Source organism: Pelodiscus sinensis, unplaced genomic scaffold, assembly GCF_049634645.1.
Source record: "Pelodiscus sinensis isolate JC-2024 unplaced genomic scaffold, ASM4963464v1 ctg34, whole genome shotgun sequence".
NCBI classification, from domain to species: Eukaryota; Metazoa; Chordata; order Testudines; family Trionychidae; genus Pelodiscus; species Pelodiscus sinensis.
In genome coordinates, this window is record NW_027465849.1 from 3927345 (window position 1) to 3946007 (window position 18663).

Consider the following 18663-nt stretch of genomic DNA (forward strand, 5'->3'; position numbering starts at 1 on the left):
TCAAGTCAAGAAACTTCTTTATTGCATGGCAAATACAGTAGAAATTTCCTTGCCCCCACAGTGGCTTTCAGGCAGGGAATAAAGCCAGGCTCCTCAGACTAAGACGTTTTACCATCGCTCAGCAGGGGAGGAACTTGTGCTCCAGGAGGGATCAAAGGACCAGAGCAGGGGGCTGGGAGCCAGGACTCTTGGGTTCTCTCCCCAACTCCAGGGAAAGTTGCTGGCTTGAAGCCTGGCTGGTCCGGAGTCGGCGTGGCCAACCCGCCAGTGGCTCCGTCGGAGGCGTGTTCTGTGCAGCCCTTGCCTGTGGTAACTAAAGTGCTTTCGTGGGGGGGGAGGGAGGGGGGGAAGGGGCCCAGCTTGCTTCCACTCCTGCCCAAAAGGCACCCTCACCAATAAATTAAGGCCAGGCCTGTGAAAATCAGCAACAGAGAAAAACAGGGGAAGAGCCCAGCAAAGCAACTCCTGCCAGCTGGCGGGCGTGGCCCCAAACCAGGGAGATCTGCATGCAGTCTGCCAGCTCGGGCGGGCCACTCCGCCCCTCTCACAGCAAAGCCTAGCTCTTAGAAGCACCAGGTGTGAATCTCTCTGCCACACGCAGCCAGCGCTGGGATCCAGGCATGCTGGGTGGCTTCCCGCCAAAGAGAAGGGGGATCCACAGTCCTAACACCTGGGGGGGTGACTGCAATGTGGCCAGAGGCCCCCCCCGCTCGGCTGAATGAGCTTTGAGCCATTGGTGTCAATGGGCTGCCAGCTTCCCAGCATCACTCTTGGCTGGCAAACCCTCCGGGCACCAGGGGGCGCAGAGGGGGTTAACGACCTAGCAATCCAGCCCTGGCAGTCGCTGGATAACAACAGGGCCATGCCAAGCATGGAAGCTGGCGGGACTCCCAGAATGCACCACAACACACTCAGCGTTTGCCCCTCAGTTCTTCTTCCCCCTGGGTGTTGCATGCTCCGTATGGGGCCCCCTTCCAGGGTTGTCCCTGCCCTTTTCCCGGAGAGGCCGCAGCACAGCCAGGAGGAGGGGGCAGCGGTGCCCACACTGCAAAGCGCCAGCGGTGTCAGTGGGACCCAGGAGCTGTGGCAGGATCAGCCCAGTGCTGCCCCACAGGCCCAGCCCCCTCTAGGCTGAGCAGGTGCTGGCAAGCGCGGTCGGCACAGAAGGAGACATCCAGGCCTGAGTGGAGCCGTAGCCATGACTGGACGTGCTCCCGAAGGCCAGCCACCGTCTCTGGGTCTGTGGAGAGAGGGGGGGTGTGGGTCAACCCTGGTGAGAGACCCCCCCCAGCTGGGAAACTCCCAGAAACCCCCATCCCCAGGAGACCACACATGGCAGGAGCCGCCCCCCACCCCCCATGGCAGACCCACACCCTACTCTCAGCTCTGCCTGCCAATCCCATGAGTGCATTCCTGGCTGGGGAACCCCCCTCCCTCTGTGAGTCCTGCCCCCTTCCTGCCGCTGAGGGCACCCCCTGCCGGGGAAACCTCATCTCCCAGCCCTGCCCCTCTGCTGAGAGCACCCCCTACCGGGGAGACCCTATCTCCCAGCCCTCTTTGCCCCCTAAGCTGAGAGCACCCCCTGCCAGGGAGACCCCCATCTCCCATACCTGCCCCCCTGCTGAGAGAGACCCTATCTCCCAGCCCTGTACCCCTGCTGGTCCCTACCTGCAGGACTGTGCAGGGGCTGAGCCGGCAGCCGGCGCAGGAAGCTGTGTGCCAGGATCAGCTCCTTGGCGTGTTCCTCTTGGGCGCGCAGGACCAGGGCGCCCAGCAGCTCCGAGTTGTTGGAGGTGCTGCGGTAATACAGCATGTGCGCCAGTTCCAGGGAGTGGATATTCCGCCGCTGCCCGAACACCTGCGTGGGGAGCATGAGGTAAGGGCGCCTGGGCTCGCTCCACAACTGGGGGAGGGCAAGGGAGACTACTGGTTACAGCCAGGACTCCGGGGTTCTGTCTCCCAGCTCTGGGAGAGAAGGGGATGCAGCACCAAGGCCTGGCAGTTCAGTGGCTCCCATCACCATGATGTTGCGAAGGCTACGACTTGAACAGGGTTCAAAAAAGAGCTGGATAAATGCACGGGGCACAGGTCCATCAATGGCTGTTAGCCAGGCTGGGCAGGGATGGTGTCCCTGGCCTCTGTGTGCCAGAAGCTGGGAATGGGGGACAGGGAAGGGATCACTTGATTCCCTGTTCTGTTCAGTCCCTCTGGGGCACCTGACAATGGCCACTGTGGGCAGACAGGACACTGGGCTAGTTGGACCTTTGGTCTGTCCCAGTGTGGCTCTTCTTATCAGACACTGAAGGGAGCCTTCAACTGCCCCAGAGTCAGGGGGAGGCCCTGTGGTCTTATGGGTAGGGTGCTGGGGCCCTGAGTGTTCTTCCACCTCTAATCATGACCCGCTGGGGGAACCTGTCAACTCAGTTCGGCAATCTGTGCCTCGGTTTCCCCTCTCTGCCTTGTCTATCTAAATTGTGAGCTCTTTGGTGCAGGACCTGTCTCCATGAGAGCATACAGGAACCAGCACCATGGGGTCTGCATGGCACCCATGCAATGGGGGCCCTGATCTCAGCTGGGGAAAGGAGTTGGCACAGTCCTGACCTCACCCGGGGCCCCAATGTCGGTGGGTCGGGAGGCGGTGCAGCCCTGACCTCGCCGGGGCACCTACCTTCCAGGCGCGGAAGGTCATGAAGGCAGCGAAGCAAAGCAGCAGGAAGCTGGTGCCGATCTTGAGGTCAGACAGCACGACCATGCCGACGTTGACGAAGAGGGCCAGCCCACTCACCACCAGCGTGACGTTCAACAGCGTCTTGTAGAACATGGACGTGCGGATCCTCAGGGCTGGAAGCAGCTGCTCCAGTGCCTCCAAGGGGATGTCCTTGAAGCACTTTAACACCAGGTGGGAGTGCCTGGGCCGGGCAGCCACTAGTACCCGCTTGAAATAACGCCTGGTGTGGGGAGGGAAGCACCGTCAGCGGGGTCAGATGTAGGGCCAGGCTCCATGGGGCTCAGGCCGAGACCAAAGGCAGGGAAGAGAGGTCATGACCCCAGAAAAATCTCTGAGGCCAGTACTGATTGCTGAGCCCCCCAGTCTGCTCCTGGGGGCACTGAATTCAGCACCAACCATGAAGAGAGAGCACCCCCTACAGAGTCCCTAGCAGGACCCCAGCCCCTAGCACTGCTCCAGAGCACTGGGGCAAATGCTGACTGCCAGGAAGAGCGCCCTCCGCTGAACCTCCCACCCCACTCCCTGCAGCCCAGGATCCCCATGCCCCCAAGTCATTCTACTCCTAGAGATCCCCCTTGCCTTATTGCGGGGGCCCGGGCTGTGCTAAACAGCCCCTTGCGGGGCCCCAACGTGGATTTCACCGGGAGGACTCCCACACGTTGGCCGAGGGCCCAGAACCGGATGTATTCGTATTGATCCAGGTTGACCGAAACCTGGGGAACAAAGGGAAAAAACCCTATAGCCACAGCACACAATAGGATGGGTCCTCGAATGCATCTGCTTCTGGGGAGGGGCTATATGAGGATCCCTTGCTGGGCACAGTGACACGGCTCCTCTGGGATGTTTATCCAGCAATCCCCTGACCTATGTTGAAAAGCAGCCGCTTTCAGGTGAGGTGCAGGCGCTGTTTATACTGGGACCCCTTGCCTGTTGTTGAGATGCAGCCGTTTCTGGGATGGGGAAGAGGGTTTTGTCACTGCACAGCTCAGAGAGGGAAAGGAAGTCCTCTATACCTGATGAGATTGTAGGCAGGCAGGAGGGACTGTCCTGAAGTGGTAACCAAGGGAGAGAGACAGTTCCTGGGGGCAAGAGGCCTGCTGCATTAGTAGCAAGGGCAGCACAAAATTATCTTTTCCCGTGTGTTACACTGGAGCAGTGACGGACTGCCGCTCCCCTCCCCAGGCCGCACCTGGACCTCATCCTGAGGGTGATGCACCATGAGGGCGTAGGCCAGAGCATCCTCTGACAGGCTGTTGAAGTTGGCCTGATCCAGCACCGGTTCTAGCTCAGCCAGGACCTGCCGCTCCTTAGCCAGGCGCTCCGTATCACTCAGGGGCAACTCCGCCAGGGTCTCTCGGTCAGGGTTAATGGGGTCGTAAAGAGCCTGTGGCGAGGGTAACAGGAGGGTACATGTGCGTGGGGCAGAGGTGGGCAAAAGGGCCTCCACGGGTCAGATCTGACCCTCCAAGCAGGGTCTGGGGGCAGGGGAGCGTGCGAAGCCTCCTCCAGCCCTGCCAGGAGCATGTGGCACTTTGAAGCACCGTGTGCTGCTCACAGGGTGTGGGGGGAGAGTGGAAAAGACTTTGCACGCTCCCCCACCACCAGGCCCTGATTGGCCTAGAGGTGGGGGAGCATGCCAAGCCTCTTCCAGGGCATGGGTGCCTAGTGGAAAGGAGGGGCAAAGGGGCTCCCCCACCTCCTAACAATTCATGGTTGCGGGGTGGGGTAGCCCCGCCCCTTCCCGTTTAGGCCCTGCCCCCTCTGAGGTGGCCCCTGGGGAAAAATGATTGCCCACCCCTGGTGTGGGTGTGCCCAGCCCCAAAGATCCCACAGCACCATGGTGAGATGTGGCCAATCCTGGGACAGAGTAAGGGAGCTGTTGATACAGCAATCCTTCCCCTGGCAGAAATGCAACCTCCACTGGGGTGGAGCACTGGGGCTGCTGATAGAGAAAAGCCACAAACGAGCTGTCCCTCCCCTTCCCGAATCCCTGCCCTGCACCCAGCAGCACAAACCCCGTAGGGCTGCCCAGGGGGCCGCACTGACCACCGACGGAGAGCATCCCCCCCCACCCACAGTGTTTTCTTTCGCTAGGTCTCATCCAACCTCCAGCCCGGCTCAGCTCTTTCCGAAGGTAACAGGAGGCGTCTTACAGGGACAACTTACCTGCAAGTGCCCCAGGAGGGAATGGTAGCGGTGCAGGAGGGATAAGTCCACCCGTGCCACAAATGCCAGGAAGGAGGCCTGCTCGGCATCGCTGGAAGAGTGGAACTCCTGGGGGGGTATAGTTAGTGCCATGAGGACTCACCAGAGACCAGCGTCCCTGGATCTCAGAGGTGTGCCTACTCTATACTGTGTGCAAGAGCCATCCCCTGTGCTGCTCGGACCACCTAACTGAGCAGGGGCTGGTTATATTATATGGGACTGCCTCTGGGGCAGTGTATAAAGGGAGACCTCACCCAGGGCTGAGATGCAACCACGTCTGGGGTGGGACTGTTTTACGGGTTGTCTCCGGGGTGGGATCAGAATGACTGGGAGGAGATTGCCCTGCACCCATCCCGCTCCCTGCTGCAGACAGGTGTTTCCCCTCCACATGCCGACACAACCTGACCCTGTGTCACTTTGAGGTGTCCCACTCCCTCTCCAGGAGCCTGCTGTACCTTGAGAAGGGCGCTGACCAGCTGCTTCTTGGAGAAGGGGATGAACCGCTCCCTGTACTGCTCAGCCCACCCCTGGGGCTCTGTAGGCTTCCACATCTTACGGTACACTGCCATCCGGGAGGCGAGGGAGGCTGTGCCGCGGCAGGGCGGCCCTGGCACCCCATTCCCCAGGGCAGTCCAGGCCGCACTCAGCATCCTGCAAGAGAGGCAGACATCAGCAGGACTCAACAAAGCCACCCTAGTCCTGCAGCTACCAGCTCCCGCTCCGCCAACATTTCACTCCTCAGCTAACCTGCCTGTCACGGGGCCCCGTTTATACAGGGATCCCCTTGCAAGGCACTAAAATGCAGCCCCTCTGGGGCCAGGTATGGGGACAGTTTATATGGGGACCCCATGCCCATTGCTCAGATGCAATCCCTTGCTTGCTGAGATGTGGCCTTCTCTGGAGTGAGGTGCAGGTGGGTTATTTGTTCAGGGGTCCCTTGTCCGGGAACCGAGCTGAGACCCAGCAACTCAGTTCACACATGGGCCTAACAAGCAGAGGTCAGATGAAAACAACTTTTAGTGCTCAGCTTGGGGACGAGTGGAACCAGCACCTGCTGAAGGAGACAAGCCCCATGCCCCAGTCACTGTCCCCCACCCACCCTGCTCTGGGTGGAAACCAGCAACCCCCAGAGGGGGAAGACCCCCATGCCCCATTCCCCAACCACCCACCACCGCCCAGCAGCCATATCCATGGCCAGTGCAAGCCTGCTTCTCTGTTGCAGCCACTACCAGGAGTCAGGTCTGGAGAGGCTCTTTAGATTCCTCCATGGCACCATTTAAACCCACTGTCCCAGCAGAGAAAGGCGTGGGGTTGCAGGATTTTAGGAGGAAGACCCCACTGGAGAGTTCAAAGGTCACAAGCCCTGGGCAGGAGTAGCAGAGTTGGCTTGGCTGCTATGTAGGGTTCAAAGGTCACTTGTCACAGGGTAGTAGCAGTAAAAGTGTCTTGGCCACCGTAGCCTTCAAAGGGGCCGCCGTGCAGGGGTCAAAGGTCGCCAGCAGTGGGGCAGCAGCAGCGAGGACGACTGGGCCGCCGTGCAGGGGTCAAAGGTCGCCAGCAGTGGGGCAGCAGCAGGGAGGACGACTGGGCCACCGTGCAGGGGTCAAAGGTTGCCAGCAGTGGGGCAGCAGCAGCGAGGACGACTGGGCCGCCGTGCAGGGGTCAAAGGTTGCCAGCAGTGGGGCAGCAGCAGCGAGGACGACTGGGCCGCCGTGCAGGGGTCAAAGGTCGCCGGCAGTGGGGCAGCAGCAGGGAGGACGACTGGGCCGCCGTGCAGGGGTCAAAGGTCGCCGGCAGTGGGGCAGCGGCAGGGAGGACGACTGGGCCGCCGTGCAGGGGTCAAAGGTCGCCCACGTGCAGTGTCCTCGGTGCACTGGGCTTGGCGGCTGCAGGTGGGTCAGAGGTCACTGGCCTGCAGAGGTCAAAGGTCGTCAGGCGCCCCCCCTCCAGCTTCCTGCCTTGGGAGCTGCTGGCCAGCCCAAACCATGTGGCTCCAGCCCCAGCCAGCCCGAGGCTCGGGCTAAACACGCGCAAATCCCCAGGCGCTAGCAGCAGCCCCCTACCCTTGGGCAGGGCTGTGTTGACATTGAGCATTTGCGCATGCGCAGCAGAGCCTCCTCGCTTTCTCCCTCCCTCTGCCCCGCCCGTCCCTTTCCACGTTGCGCATGCGCCCATTTCTTCCTGCCTCCCAGGCTGCGCGTGCCCTGCTGTTTCCCCTCCCAAATTCTTTTTTCCCGGCAAGCCCGCGCGCCTGATTCGAAAACCCGGCGCGCGCGCTCCTGCCCCGGCCCACCCGCTTCTAACCGGCGTCTCCAACCGCCGCCTCAGCGGCAGAGTTCTAAATAGGGGCGTGGCCGGGCTCTAGCCAATCAGGCGTCGAGCTCCTCCCCTCTTTCTCTCTCTCCCCCCCCCATCAGGGCGGGGAGGGTCTTGAAAGGAAAGGGCGGGAAAAGGGGACTGAGGAGAGACTTTGAGGGGGGTGAGGAGGGAGCTGGGTCTCTGAGGTGGGAGTCTCCCCAAATGCCATGAGACTCCCACTATCATGTCCTCATAATGAAGCCACAGCTGGTGTCCTGCCAAACCCTCATAGTCAAGGGGAGCTGAGGCGGACACAGCTGGGGTCATGCCAATCCCCCAATATCAGGGAGAGCTGAAGGGGGCTCAGCTGGGGTCATGCCAATCCCCCAATATCAGGGAGAGCTGAAGGGGGCTCAGCTGGGGTCATGCCAATCCCCCAATATCAAGGAGAGCTGAAGGGGGCTCAGCTGGGGTCATGCCAATCCCCCAATATCAAGGAGAGCTGAAGGGGGCTCAGCTGAGGTCATGCCAATCCCCCAATATCAGGGAGAGCTGAAGGGGGCTCAGCTGAGGTCATGCCAATCCCCCAATATCAGGGAGAGTTGAAGGGGGCTCAGCTGGGGTCATGCCAATCCCCCAATATCAGGGAGAGTTGAAGGGGGCACTGCTGGGGTCACACCAACCCCCGATGTCAAGAAGAGCTGGGGGGGGGCTCAGCTAAGGTCACAACAACCCCCCCCCCAACGTCAGGAAGAACTGAAAGGGGCATAAGTGGGATCACGCCTACCTCCATGTCAAGAAGAGCTGATAGGGCACAGCTGGTGTCATGCCAACTCATAGACAGTTCGAGGTCACATAGCTGGGATTACGGTGTCATGCCAGTCCCCTCAATGTCACAGAGCTGAGGGGTACACAGCCAGGGTCATGTCCACCCTCCTACTATCAGAAAGAGCTGGGTGGTGAGAGGGGGCACAGCCAGGGTCATGCCAACGCCTCTCATGTCAAAGAGCTGGGCTGGGATTTGAGGGGATACATAGGGCATAGCTAGGGTCATAACAATACTGCCACAGTCAGATTTGGAGCTGGGATGATGGCAATCCCCTTGCATCAAAGGGTATACCTCTTTGTGAGAGAGAGCATGATATGATGGGGGAACAACTGGGGTCACACCAATCCTGCCTCTGCCAGAAAAATTAGGGTGTACAGCCATAGTCACACGAGAGTCACGCTAACACCACAGCAGCCAGGAAGGTGTCAGAGAGCAGAGCCAGGGTTATGCCAATCCCACCACAATCAGGAAGAGCCTAGAAGTTAGAGGGTCAGAAGCAGGGCTGGGGGTCTCACCCCAATCATAGCAGCAAAGAGACCTATGATGGTAGGAGGCAAAACTGGGATCATGCTAACTCTGATGCAGTCAGGGGGACAGGTCAGAGGGCACAGCTGGGCTGATATCATTGCAGCCCCTGTCAGAGATAACAAGGTTGTTGGGCTCAAAGGATGGTAGTCACAACAACCCTGCCATCTTAGGGTGCGTCTATACAGCAGCGCTTAACTCACAATAAGCTACACGAATTCAGCTATACTTCAATTGCGTAGCTTATTTCTAAATAGCTTATTTCAAAATTGGGAGCATCTACACAGCACTTATTTCGAAACAGAGCACTCTTCCTCCAACTTCCCTTACTGTTTATACAATGAGGGTTACAGGATTCAGAGTAAGAAGTTTTCCAGCTTGACAGTATTTCAACATTATTTCGAAATAACTGCTTGCTGTGTAGACGCGGACTAAATAATGTTGCTATGTAGACATACCCTTTAGGTGCAGCAAGGTATGAGGGCTCAGATAGCAAAGACAGGGTCATGCCAAGCCTGCAGCTGTCAGGAATGATGGCAACATGAGAGACTAGCGGTATATCTACACTCCGTCATGTCCAAGGAACGCGTTTGCTCTTCCATATTTTTTTGTGGAAGAGCTAATGGTCTCTTTCAGGGAGCACTGTATACCTCATTCCATGAGGAATAAGGGCTCCTCCAAAGAGGAGGCTTTTCTGCCATTTGGCCCCATCTACAAGCCTCATCTGGAAAAGCAATCGGAAAAACTATGCAAATTGCGGAACACAATTTGCATAGCTTTTTCCAAAAAAACCTATAGTGTAGACCTAGCCTCAAGGGAAGAGTCAGAATTATTCTTGCTGCTGGAGGGTCCCACTATCCACATCCTCACCATGGTTAGGGAAAGCAGGAATCAGAGGGTGTGTCTACACAGCAGGGCTTGACTCAAAATACGCTACGCAAATTGAGCTACATCAATTGCGTACCTTATTTCAAAATTGGGAGCATCTACACAGCACTTATTTTGAAATAAAGCACTCTTCTTCTGACTTCCCTTATTTCTCATACATTTTGGCTACATCTACATTGGCCCCTTTTCTGGAAGGGGCATGTTAATTTCAGCGATCGTAATAGGGAAATCCGCGGGGGATTTAAATATCCCCCCGCGGCATTTAAATAAAAATGTCCGCCGCTTTTTTCCGGCTTTTAGAAAAGCCGGAAAAAAGCGGCGGACATTTTTATTTAAATGCCGCGGGGGATATTTAAATCCCCCGCGGATTTCCCTATTACGATCGCTGAAATTAACATGCCCCTTCCGGAAAAGGGGCCAATGTAGACGTAGCCTGAGGATTACAGTAGTCAGAGTAAGAAGTACTCCAGCTTGACATTATTTCGAAATAACTGCCTACTGTGTAGAAGCAGACTAAGTTATTTTGAAATAATGTTGCTGCATAGACATACCAAAAGAGTGTCAGCCCTGTCATATTCCAGGATATTCATCTGGGAGGGTGTCCATGGCTGGGAAGGATCAGACAGTAGAACTGGGTTCAGGCAAACTCTGGCATGGTCCAGAATGGTGGGATGTGTCCAGCACAGTTACCTGGTTGCCAGGGGTCAAAGGGCAGAACCAGGGTCAAATTCTTCCCCTTTGACTCATGATACCTGGCTGGGTGGCTTACAGGACAAAGTGAATGTCATGCTTACTCTACAGTATAGACTGGGATACCTCCTGCCAAATTCCCTGCAGCCAGGCAAGGTTAGCCAGAAGTAGGAGAGCAGAGAGCTGGTGTTACATGAATTCCATGGCAGTAAATTAGGAGCATTCTGCTGAAAATAAGAAGGGGAAGCATTATTAGGATCCAGCTCTTGGCCCTTCTTCATGTGTGATTGAGAACTAAAGATTACCTAGCAATGGGACCACCAGACACCTCTTCTTGCTATCCATCACCACTTCTAACCTCTTGTCTGTTTTCTTGCCTCCCTCTAGCACTCTGAAGGTCCATCTTCACCCTGAGGCAGGATAAGAAGACAGCAGGATGAGAAGGGTGAGATCCAGTTTGCAGGAGCTCTCAGAAAACAATGTGGTCCAGTTCCTGAAGAAACCTCAGACCATTGCTAGGATCCTAGCTGGGGTGAGAAACCAACAGAAAAAGGCCACCTCACACTAAATCCTCCAAGTCCCATGATGGCGATGTAGCCTCACAATCAACACTGGCTTAACCCTTGACAAAATGTGCCCTGATAATTAATTATGAACATGTATAGTAGTGATCAAAAAGGCCCCAGTTAGGATTTGGTCCCATTGTGCTCAGTGCTGTGCAAACTCAGAAAGAGTCCTTGGAGAGCTTGCAAACTGAAGTCCTCCATTCCCAGGGCATATGGATGGATGGACACAGCACACCCCTGCCTACATCCCCCTCTCATAGTATTGCCAATTCTGTATGAAGCCAGGGGGCCTGAAAATATAAAACATCCCTAAGTAATAAATGTATTGAACATCAGAGTTTACTTCAAGCTTTGGGCAAAGCACCTGCCCTCTTCATATTTCACCCAATCCAGGCCTGTCTGTAAAAAGGGACATGATTTCAGGTGTCCTGACGCTGACCTGCTAGGTAACCCTATTCCCACTCTGTACCTCAGTTTTTGTATCTGTGAAATGGAGATAATACTGACTTCCTTTGTAAAGTGCTTTGAGAGTGACTGATTGGTGAAAAGTGCTAGCTAGGAGCTGCTTATCCTTTTCTTTCACTGTTCATTGGCTAGTAATTAATTCATATATTCATATTATGTTTTGCTTGCTGGCTGGGATGTAAGTATTCTGATATGTGCCCAGGTCCCGCCATCATTATTATCAGCGTTCAGGTCGCAGAACACAGCATAAACTTCTTGTGGCAGGGCTGTTTTAAATGGACAACAAGCAGGACTATAGCCCCTATCTATTGGATACTGATATGCGGTGACACACAGCCTAGAACTGAACTCAGATGTACTGAGTCAGATCTATGGTTGCCCTAACCCCAAGAGCAACCGCTCATGAAAGCAAAGCCTATTCTTTATTGCTACAGCAGAGTGGGAGGCCAGAGTTCAGGCATCCCCAGAAATTCCAGAGCTACAAACAGAAAGTGTCCAAGGATTTCTCTGCCCAAACTGATAAATAATCTTTTATCAGAACCCATTGCTGCAAGGCACCAAGCAATTTCAGCAACCGTTAAAGTAAACTGGAGTCATATAATCATAGAAATGCAGGTCTGGAAGGGACCTTGAGAGATCACCTAGTCCAACCCCCTGCACAGAGGCAGGACCAAATAAACCTACACCATTTCTGACAGCAGGGTCGCATTATGACTTTCGTGGGCCCTAGGCACTTTTGCCTTTGTGGGCCCCTTCCTCCATAAAAAAAAATATTAAAAATTATTTTTGATATAACTTTAAATACTTCAACATTTTATTTTTTTCTGTTTTAGGCAAAATTTAATAGATTTTCCTGGGCCCTAAAAGTTTCATTTTTTTCTGATGTGAGAAAAAGATTAAAACATTTTCTTCTACCCTAAAAGCTCACTTTTTTTCTTTTGATTTTAAAAGAAATTAAAACATTTTCGTGGGCCCCTAAAAGTATCGTGGGCCCTAGGCACTGTGCCTAATGGATAAGTCGGCCCTGCCTGACAGGTGTTTGTTCAATATAGATGATTATGATGGTCCCTTCTGGCCTTATAGTCTATGAGTCTATAATCTGTTCTTAAAAACCTGTAATGATGGGGATTCCACAGCCTCCTTTCAAAGCCAATTCCAGAGCTTAACCTCCTTTAGAGTTAGAACATTTTTCCTAATATCTAACCTAAATCTCCCCTTGTTGCAGATTAAGCCGATTACTTCTTTCCTACCTTCAGTAGATGTGGAGAACAACTGATCACAGCCTTCTTTATAACAGCCCTTAATATATTTGCAGGCTATTCTCAGGTTCCCCATCAGGCTTCTTTTCTCTAGAGTAAATATGCCTAGTTTGTTTGCCTTTCTTCCTAGGTCAGGTTTCCTAAAATTTTGATAATTTTTGTTGCTCTCTATTATTTGTATTGTGGTGGTGCTTAGGAGTCCCAGCCACAGACTGAGACTCCCATGGTCTAGGTCAGGGGTGGGGAACCTAAGGCCCGGGGGCTCGCCTGAATCCAGCTCCCGGGATTCCCCCTTCCCAGCATTGGGTAGCCCACAGGACTGGAGCACACAAAATCTAGTAGCCTGGGCCCCACTAGGCTCTGATATGCAAGTGGAATGTGGGGAGTCTTTCTTCTTCTCAGTTGGGGGTCAGGATCTAGGTGCTGTACAAACAGCACTTGCCCCATACTGCTTAACTGCTCAACTCTTCATTTTATTGTGTATGTTACAGAATAACACAGTTCAGGATTGGGGTCCCATTGTGCAGAGTACTGAGCAAATAGAGACAATCCCTGCCTCAAATATCCTACATTCAGAGAAGAGCTGGCAGGACAATCATACTACTCACCAGTCGCCTCAGCCCTAGACAATTCCAGTGGTGTATCTATGTACATGTGGTTAACTCTTTCACTCTTTGCCACTCCAGCTCTTCTCGCTGATCATATTTGCCTCCCTTGTGACCGACGGCTACCAGAACCTGACAGCTTCATCCCAGCTGCGCTGCGTGCTGAATGACAATGGGGTGGCCTGTGGCTATGCCATCACAGCTGGGATCTTGGCATTCCTACAGTCCTTCCTCTTCCTGGCCTTCGATGCTTACGACAGCATCATCATTAGCCACAAAGTCAAATCTGTCATCCTGAGTGTGGACCTGACCTTCTCCAGTAAGTAATTACTCCCACAAATCCAAATGTCGTTCTATAGGGTTGATCACCATCTTAGCACACAGGCAAGCCTCTTTTCACTCATGCACTTTCAGTCCTTCTCACTTTGGCCAGAGCCAAAAGGCTAAAAATCTTGCCATTAAGATATCTTGTCTGCTGTCCCATTGGTCTGTCATCACTCTTTTCCAGTACCACATTAGATCAACTATCAATTAAGCACGGTATCCCCTCCACAGATATTTTCAATCAGAAAAGCAGCCTGCTTAAAGCAAGTACCTTTACCACCAGATCTGAGCAAAGGTGCACTATCTCTGGCTCCCCAATCAGGCTAATGATCCAGTGTTAAGCTGCATCTGCCCATAGCTACCTGCGGTACTGGATCATACCAATAGTTCCTGAATAGCACTTTTTCATCAGTAGATCTCAAAGTTCTTTACAAGGAGGGGAAAATAGCATCACCCCCATTTTACAGATAGGGAAACCGTGGCACTGGGCGGTGAAGTGATTTACCCTTACTAAGCCAAGAATTAAACCCAGAGTCTCCTGAATTCCAGTCCAAGGGAGTCCAGTGTTCCATCTACCTTGGTATTCTGTCTCCTTCCAAAGTCTCAGAAGACAAAAGACCCCTTCTTACATCCACAGTTGTCCTGTGTTGTTCATCAGAAATAAAAATACCCACCAGCTTCTCAAGCAGCTTATTCCCTGGAGCAGGAAGTGTCACTGAGTTTCCCATTAGCTCAGTAAGTACAATAACCACTTGGGAGTATTGTATGATGTTTTTCAGTTGCTTTATTCTTTAAAATGCAGTCCTGTTATCTCAGTCATGCTGGAAGTGTGCCTCAGACAAATAGGAACACTCACCATTTGCTTTTGCATGGACCTTTGACAGCTCCATTCCCACCGCACCATAACTCCCCCTACACACTGTTTGCATTGCTCATAATCTTGCTCCCTGTCTTTCCAGTCATCTGGTCATGCATATGGTTCGTTGGCTTCTGTTTCCTGGCCAATCAATGGAACAGGTCTACTCACCACTACCTGCTGGGAAGCAGCTCGGCCCGCGCCAGCATCGCCTTTGCTTTCTTCTCTGTCCCCTGCTGGGTAAGAAATTCTCACTTCTCTTTCTCTGCTTTAGTCCTTTCCAAAGTGAATACACCCTATTGATCCAGCAATCATAGCAAAGGCCCTGCTGTGCTGCCTTGTAAGAAAAAAGTTTCACTACTGGGAGGGAAGTAAAGGAGATTTCTCCTCTTAACTGAGACAAAATTGGCCCTTTCTGGGAACCTGCAATAACTTCAAAATGAAAGGGGGGTATAGGGGTGCTACTGGGATCCCCTTCTAGTTCTCTCCACTGCAGCAGGGGGCTCCTTTTTTCTGATCACTTAACATGGAGGTAGCACTTATTTTCAAAGCAATTAATCCTTTTAAACCAATATGGGGAAACCAAGGCAAGAGTTTCTGCCTCCTTTGCTGGCAAGACGTGTTTAATCCAATAGTCCACGCAAATCCTATCCATAGCTGTGACTTCCCACCCAGAACTGACAGAATTCCTCATTTTATTTCATACTGACACCACGCCCCTTCATGTTTTGCAAGACTACCTCTGCCTTGAGAGGTTCCAAAAAGAAAGTCTGATGCCTTTGTCTTTAAGGGGAGCATCAGTTGCTGAGTGCCTCTTGGGATCAGACCCTTAACAGATCATCGGCAGATGGGTGACTCATAATTTCCTCAACACTGCTGACCTAGTCTTTTGCTGTCAGAAGGGGCCTTCTCACAAGATCTGTTACAGACCTTCCCTATCTCAGTCAATCATGAATGGGCACCAAATTAACTGAGTGATTCAGGATTCTGCCATCCATAGGTGGAGATATTCCAGAGCAGGAAGTGGGAGATTCTGATGCCAAAAAGAAGGGGGACTTCTTTAGAAAAGCTTAATTGACCAGTTTACAAATTGAGGGCCAGATTCTTAGCTTCAGTAAATCAATTGTTACTCTAATGAAGTAACAGCTACACAGATTTGCACCACAAGGGTTTCTAGCCCTTCTAGTCTGAGAACCTGTGTTCACTGCTAAATTAATCTGAGTGTTTCCCCTAATTTAAGTCCCATGCACACACAATAACCCCTGAGTGTGGGGTGGTGCTCCTGGTCCAAGGTATGGCACAGGCAAAAACTCTAGGAAGCCCAGGTCATCTGCTTTTTCCATGACCTCTTTACAGTGTGGAGGCAATCTAGGTCTACTCAAGTGCTGCTTGTCTTACCCACGGTTCTCCCCTTGTGCCCAGAAAGGACAGACAAGTTCTCCTGTAATTAATTCGAAAGAATAAAGAGCAGATTAGCTTACTGCAGTGCTCAGAAGCACCAGATATGCCCCCCAAGGTCCTAATTTGAACATTGCTAATATATGCAGTAGGGCTATACCCTAAGAGTAAAGGGAGATGCTTGGACTAAGAATGACATGTGTGATAGGTCTCCCTGTCTCTGCCTTGCAGGTGTATCTGGGCTACCAAGCCCTGTGGGGCCTGTGGGCTGAGCCCCCCATTCCCTACAAACAGTCCTTGGACGAAGGTGCTGTGGCCCTGACCACGCTCTCTTCTGTCACCACCACCTCCATCCCCAACAGCATGGATTATCACAGCCCCACTGATGGTAGCGGTGCCAGCTCCACTCCCTTCCCGCAGACTCCCATAGGAAACCGGCTCACTTTCATGAATGACAATTAGAGATCTATTTTTTTTCCCCTGCAGTAAATAAAGAGAGGCTTTTTCTTTCTCAACCAGAACCTGAGTGGCTTAATTCAAATCATAAGACAAGAGGGAGGGAGACTTGATACACAATGCAGTGTTGAGATGAAAGCCAGCAATCACGGGTATCAAACTCATTGGGTGCAAAAGGACAAATTACATATATAATTACAGCCCTAAATCCAGGACTCCATTCCCCTGCCACGCTACTGATACCAACTGGAAGTTTGCAAAAGTGGAGGGTAGAATGTATCTAAATTAGTTACAGTTCTTTATCGTCCTATTTGGTGACAATAAAGAGAGATATATCAACCCCTTAGAGGTCAGTGGTATATCTGCCCTCTTCCTTTCCCCATCCCACTCTCTCTTCCTATCATTGTGGCTCTGCTGTTCTTCTTGCTGCATTTCCTTCCCTACACCATCTCCTTCTGCAGTAACACCATTTCATTGACAAAGTGGCATTCAAATCAACACATCAATGAGATGCAGAAGCGAGGAGTTTACATGTCTCCAAGCAGTAATTTCAGGCTGTCTGCAGACTCAAGTAGGTAGCGCTGCTTTGATTTAACCTCAGTTCCCAAGGGGGTTTTCTTCACAACCAGAAGGGTTGCGGAAACGTACTTTTAAACAACATGGGAAAAACTGAGATTCTGCATCATCTGAATGTGGCACAAGGACTGTCAACTTATTTGAAACCTCTGGAACAGGACTTACTTTATGTGGGCTGAACAGAAATAAGTGATCTTTGAAGAGCTCAGAATTAGTGCTGAACAAAAAACAGTTTCTATTACCACAATTTCCATTTTTCAGCAGAAAAAGATAAATCAGAAGCTGAAATATTTCAGTTCAAATAGGCTACTGTAATGTTTCACAGGAGTTGTAATTTGGATGCCATTCTGCACAATAAGCGAGGCTCCCTGGTTGTAGCTATGCATCTCCCATGATTTATAACCATCTCTCCACTTGCTGAAAGGAAGTGGTACTTCATGGGAAATGAAAATCAGCTGGGAAGCCCAGCCCGTAGAGGAGACTAGAAATATTGAGGCACCTGAACTACCATTCCCATGAGGTACTACAGCAGCATGTCCATATGAACAGTCATAGTGGGTCAGACCAATAGTCCATCTAGCCCAGTATCCTGTCTTTGACGTTGGTCAATAGCAGAACTTCAGGGAGAGCATACAGAAGAGAGATGCAGCCTGTCTCTCATCTCGCATTCTGGCAATCAAAGCTTTCAAGTCGCCTCAAACACAGTGTGTCCCTTACCATCTTGGCTAATACTAGTGATGGACCTATCCCCCATGAACTTATCAATTTTTTTAAAAACAGTCATACCTTTGACCATCACAACATCACATAGTAATGCATTCCACAGGTTAATTGTGTTGTGTGAAAAATCAAATCCAAATTAAAATATTTCAGGTTTGAGACGTTCATTTTTGGATGAAATAATTCAAAATCACCTGTGGAAAAAAGCAGACCTTTTCTGTCAAAAAATTCTTTCATCAAAGCCCTACATTTCCATGAAAAAAAGTTCTAATAGCAAACATTAAATGGCACACAGCAAAACCACATTTGAGACAGGAAGTGATGGGGAGCCCTATATCCAATTGAAAGTGTCAGAGGAATAGAGGGGAAACAAAGAGGTGACCACACACAGAAAGGAAAACAAAGCAGGTTTCTCTTTTATTGAATTTTTTTCCCCAAAAAAGGCACTACGTTGATTTTTTATTAAGAAAAAAAAAAGAAAATTGTTTTCTTCTGTTTATTTAAAGTGAACAAGGAATTAACCATCAATTATGTACAAAACAAGGAAATTTACAGAATTTAGTGTGTCACATCCTCTTCACCAATAAAAAAGGAATAAACTGAGAGACAGATTCAATTCCCACCTCAAAATGAAAAAAAAATGGATTTTTATCAAAAGGAACCAGAAGCTGTTTAAATGCCTCCCCCTGTGGTGTGAAACAATGCTCCCACCCTACACCTCGAACACAGAGCACCCCAAAAAACCTGGCCTTCATCTGAGCAGACAATGACAAAAACCACGCTGCAGGCACCAAAGACCTCAGCAAACCTGTCTGGCTATACAAGCAAGGGATCAGCCGAAAGGGAAGAGAGAAGCTCGTTTAAAATGTCCTCGGCTGTTTGGGAAGAGGGAGAAAAAGAAGAGAAGGGGCAGGAGAAATGGGACTGGGTGTTTTCAAAAGGCAAAAAAATCCCACAGACTCTGAAACCCAGAGAACCATCTTTGCCAAAAAAAGGCATCAGCTGTTTCCTACCAAATCGCCATGGTCTCTTGCTCAAGTGCTAGCGTTTCCAGGTGACAGTAAATATAGGAGAGCTCAGCTTGACTTGTAGTTGGTCCAGTTGGTCAAAAAACAGAGTCAAACGGTATGTGTCTGTCGTCTGCATGTGCACAGGCTTCCTTCTAGGGGCTGACAGAGGGCAGCGGGAGCAGGATGCCACTATGCTGGCAAACTTAACTTCTTACCTTTTAGAACTGTGGGAGGAAGGATTTCAGTATTTATGCCATTGATCTCA

At 51.6% G+C, this 18663-nt stretch overlaps 3 protein-coding genes across 13 annotated transcripts in view; 1 reads left to right on the forward strand and 2 right to left on the reverse strand.

Annotated features, from left to right (window-relative positions):
- On the reverse strand, positions 1-17420 carry TMEM143 (transmembrane protein 143). Of its 4 annotated transcripts, XM_075915498.1 has the most exons (10): positions 10469-17414; positions 10268-10390; positions 6163-8132; positions 5389-5584; positions 4895-5002; positions 3918-4112; positions 3308-3441; positions 2669-2948; positions 1669-1903; positions 1-1240 (listed from the first exon to the last, which is right to left on the reverse strand). In XM_075915498.1, exons 3-10 carry the CDS (start codon positions 6207-6209, stop codon positions 1065-1067), a joined length of 1371 nt encoding a protein of 456 aa, XP_075771613.1. In that variant the 5' UTR covers positions 6210-8132; positions 10268-10390; positions 10469-17414; the 3' UTR covers positions 1-1064. The 4 variants fall into 4 exon arrangements, with proteins under 4 accessions (XP_075771613.1, XP_075771615.1, XP_075771617.1 ...); XM_075915500.1 differs by lacking the exon at positions 3918-4112 and having other exon boundaries at positions 10469-17420; XM_075915502.1 differs by lacking the exon at positions 3918-4112 and having other exon boundaries at positions 1669-1858; positions 10469-17410.
- SYNGR4 (synaptogyrin 4) overlaps positions 7308-18663 on the forward strand; it is a 21743-nt gene continuing 10387 nt past the window's right edge. The window contains exons 1-6 of one of the 8 annotated variants that reach the window (XM_025183968.2): positions 7309-7412; positions 10551-10695; positions 13140-13377; positions 14020-14117; positions 14342-14478; positions 15868-16005. In XM_025183968.2, the coding sequence (XP_025039753.1) occupies positions 10600-10695; positions 13140-13377; positions 14020-14117; positions 14342-14478; positions 15868-15958 (660 nt within the window). In that variant the 5' untranslated portion in view covers positions 7309-7412; positions 10551-10599 and the 3' untranslated portion in view covers positions 15959-16005. Of the gene's footprint in view, positions 7438-8268; positions 8346-10550; positions 10696-13139; positions 13378-14019; positions 14118-14341; positions 14479-15867; positions 16099-18663 lie in introns of those variants that run through there. The other 7 variants (XM_075915504.1, XM_075915505.1, XM_075915506.1 and 4 more) reach the window with 7 other exon arrangements.
- The window catches only part of KDELR1 (KDEL endoplasmic reticulum protein retention receptor 1), a 6644-nt gene continuing 5764 nt past the window's right edge, over positions 17784-18663 (reverse strand). Inside the window, exon 5 of the mRNA XM_006121794.3 lies at positions 17784-18622. Within this exon, the coding sequence (XP_006121856.1) occupies positions 18588-18622 (35 nt within the window). The 3' untranslated portion in view covers positions 17784-18587. The remainder of the gene's footprint in view (positions 18623-18663) is intronic.

What these genes read in the sequence shown, in the direction of transcription:
- TMEM143 (XM_075915498.1), bottom strand. Translation starts at nt 6,209, where the DNA reads ATGGTGCCATGGAGGAATCTAAAGAGCCTCTCCAGACCTGACTCCTG. An exon ending in TGGTCAGCGCCCTTCTCAAG is followed by an intron (nt 5,003 to 5,388) that starts GTACAGCAGGCT and finishes ATACCCCCCCAG; the next exon opens with GAGTTCCACTCTTCCAGCGA. An exon ending in ACCCTCAGGATGAGGTCCAG is followed by an intron (nt 3,442 to 3,917) that starts GTGCGGCCTGGG and finishes TTTGTTCCCCAG; the next exon opens with GTTTCGGTCAACCTGGATCA.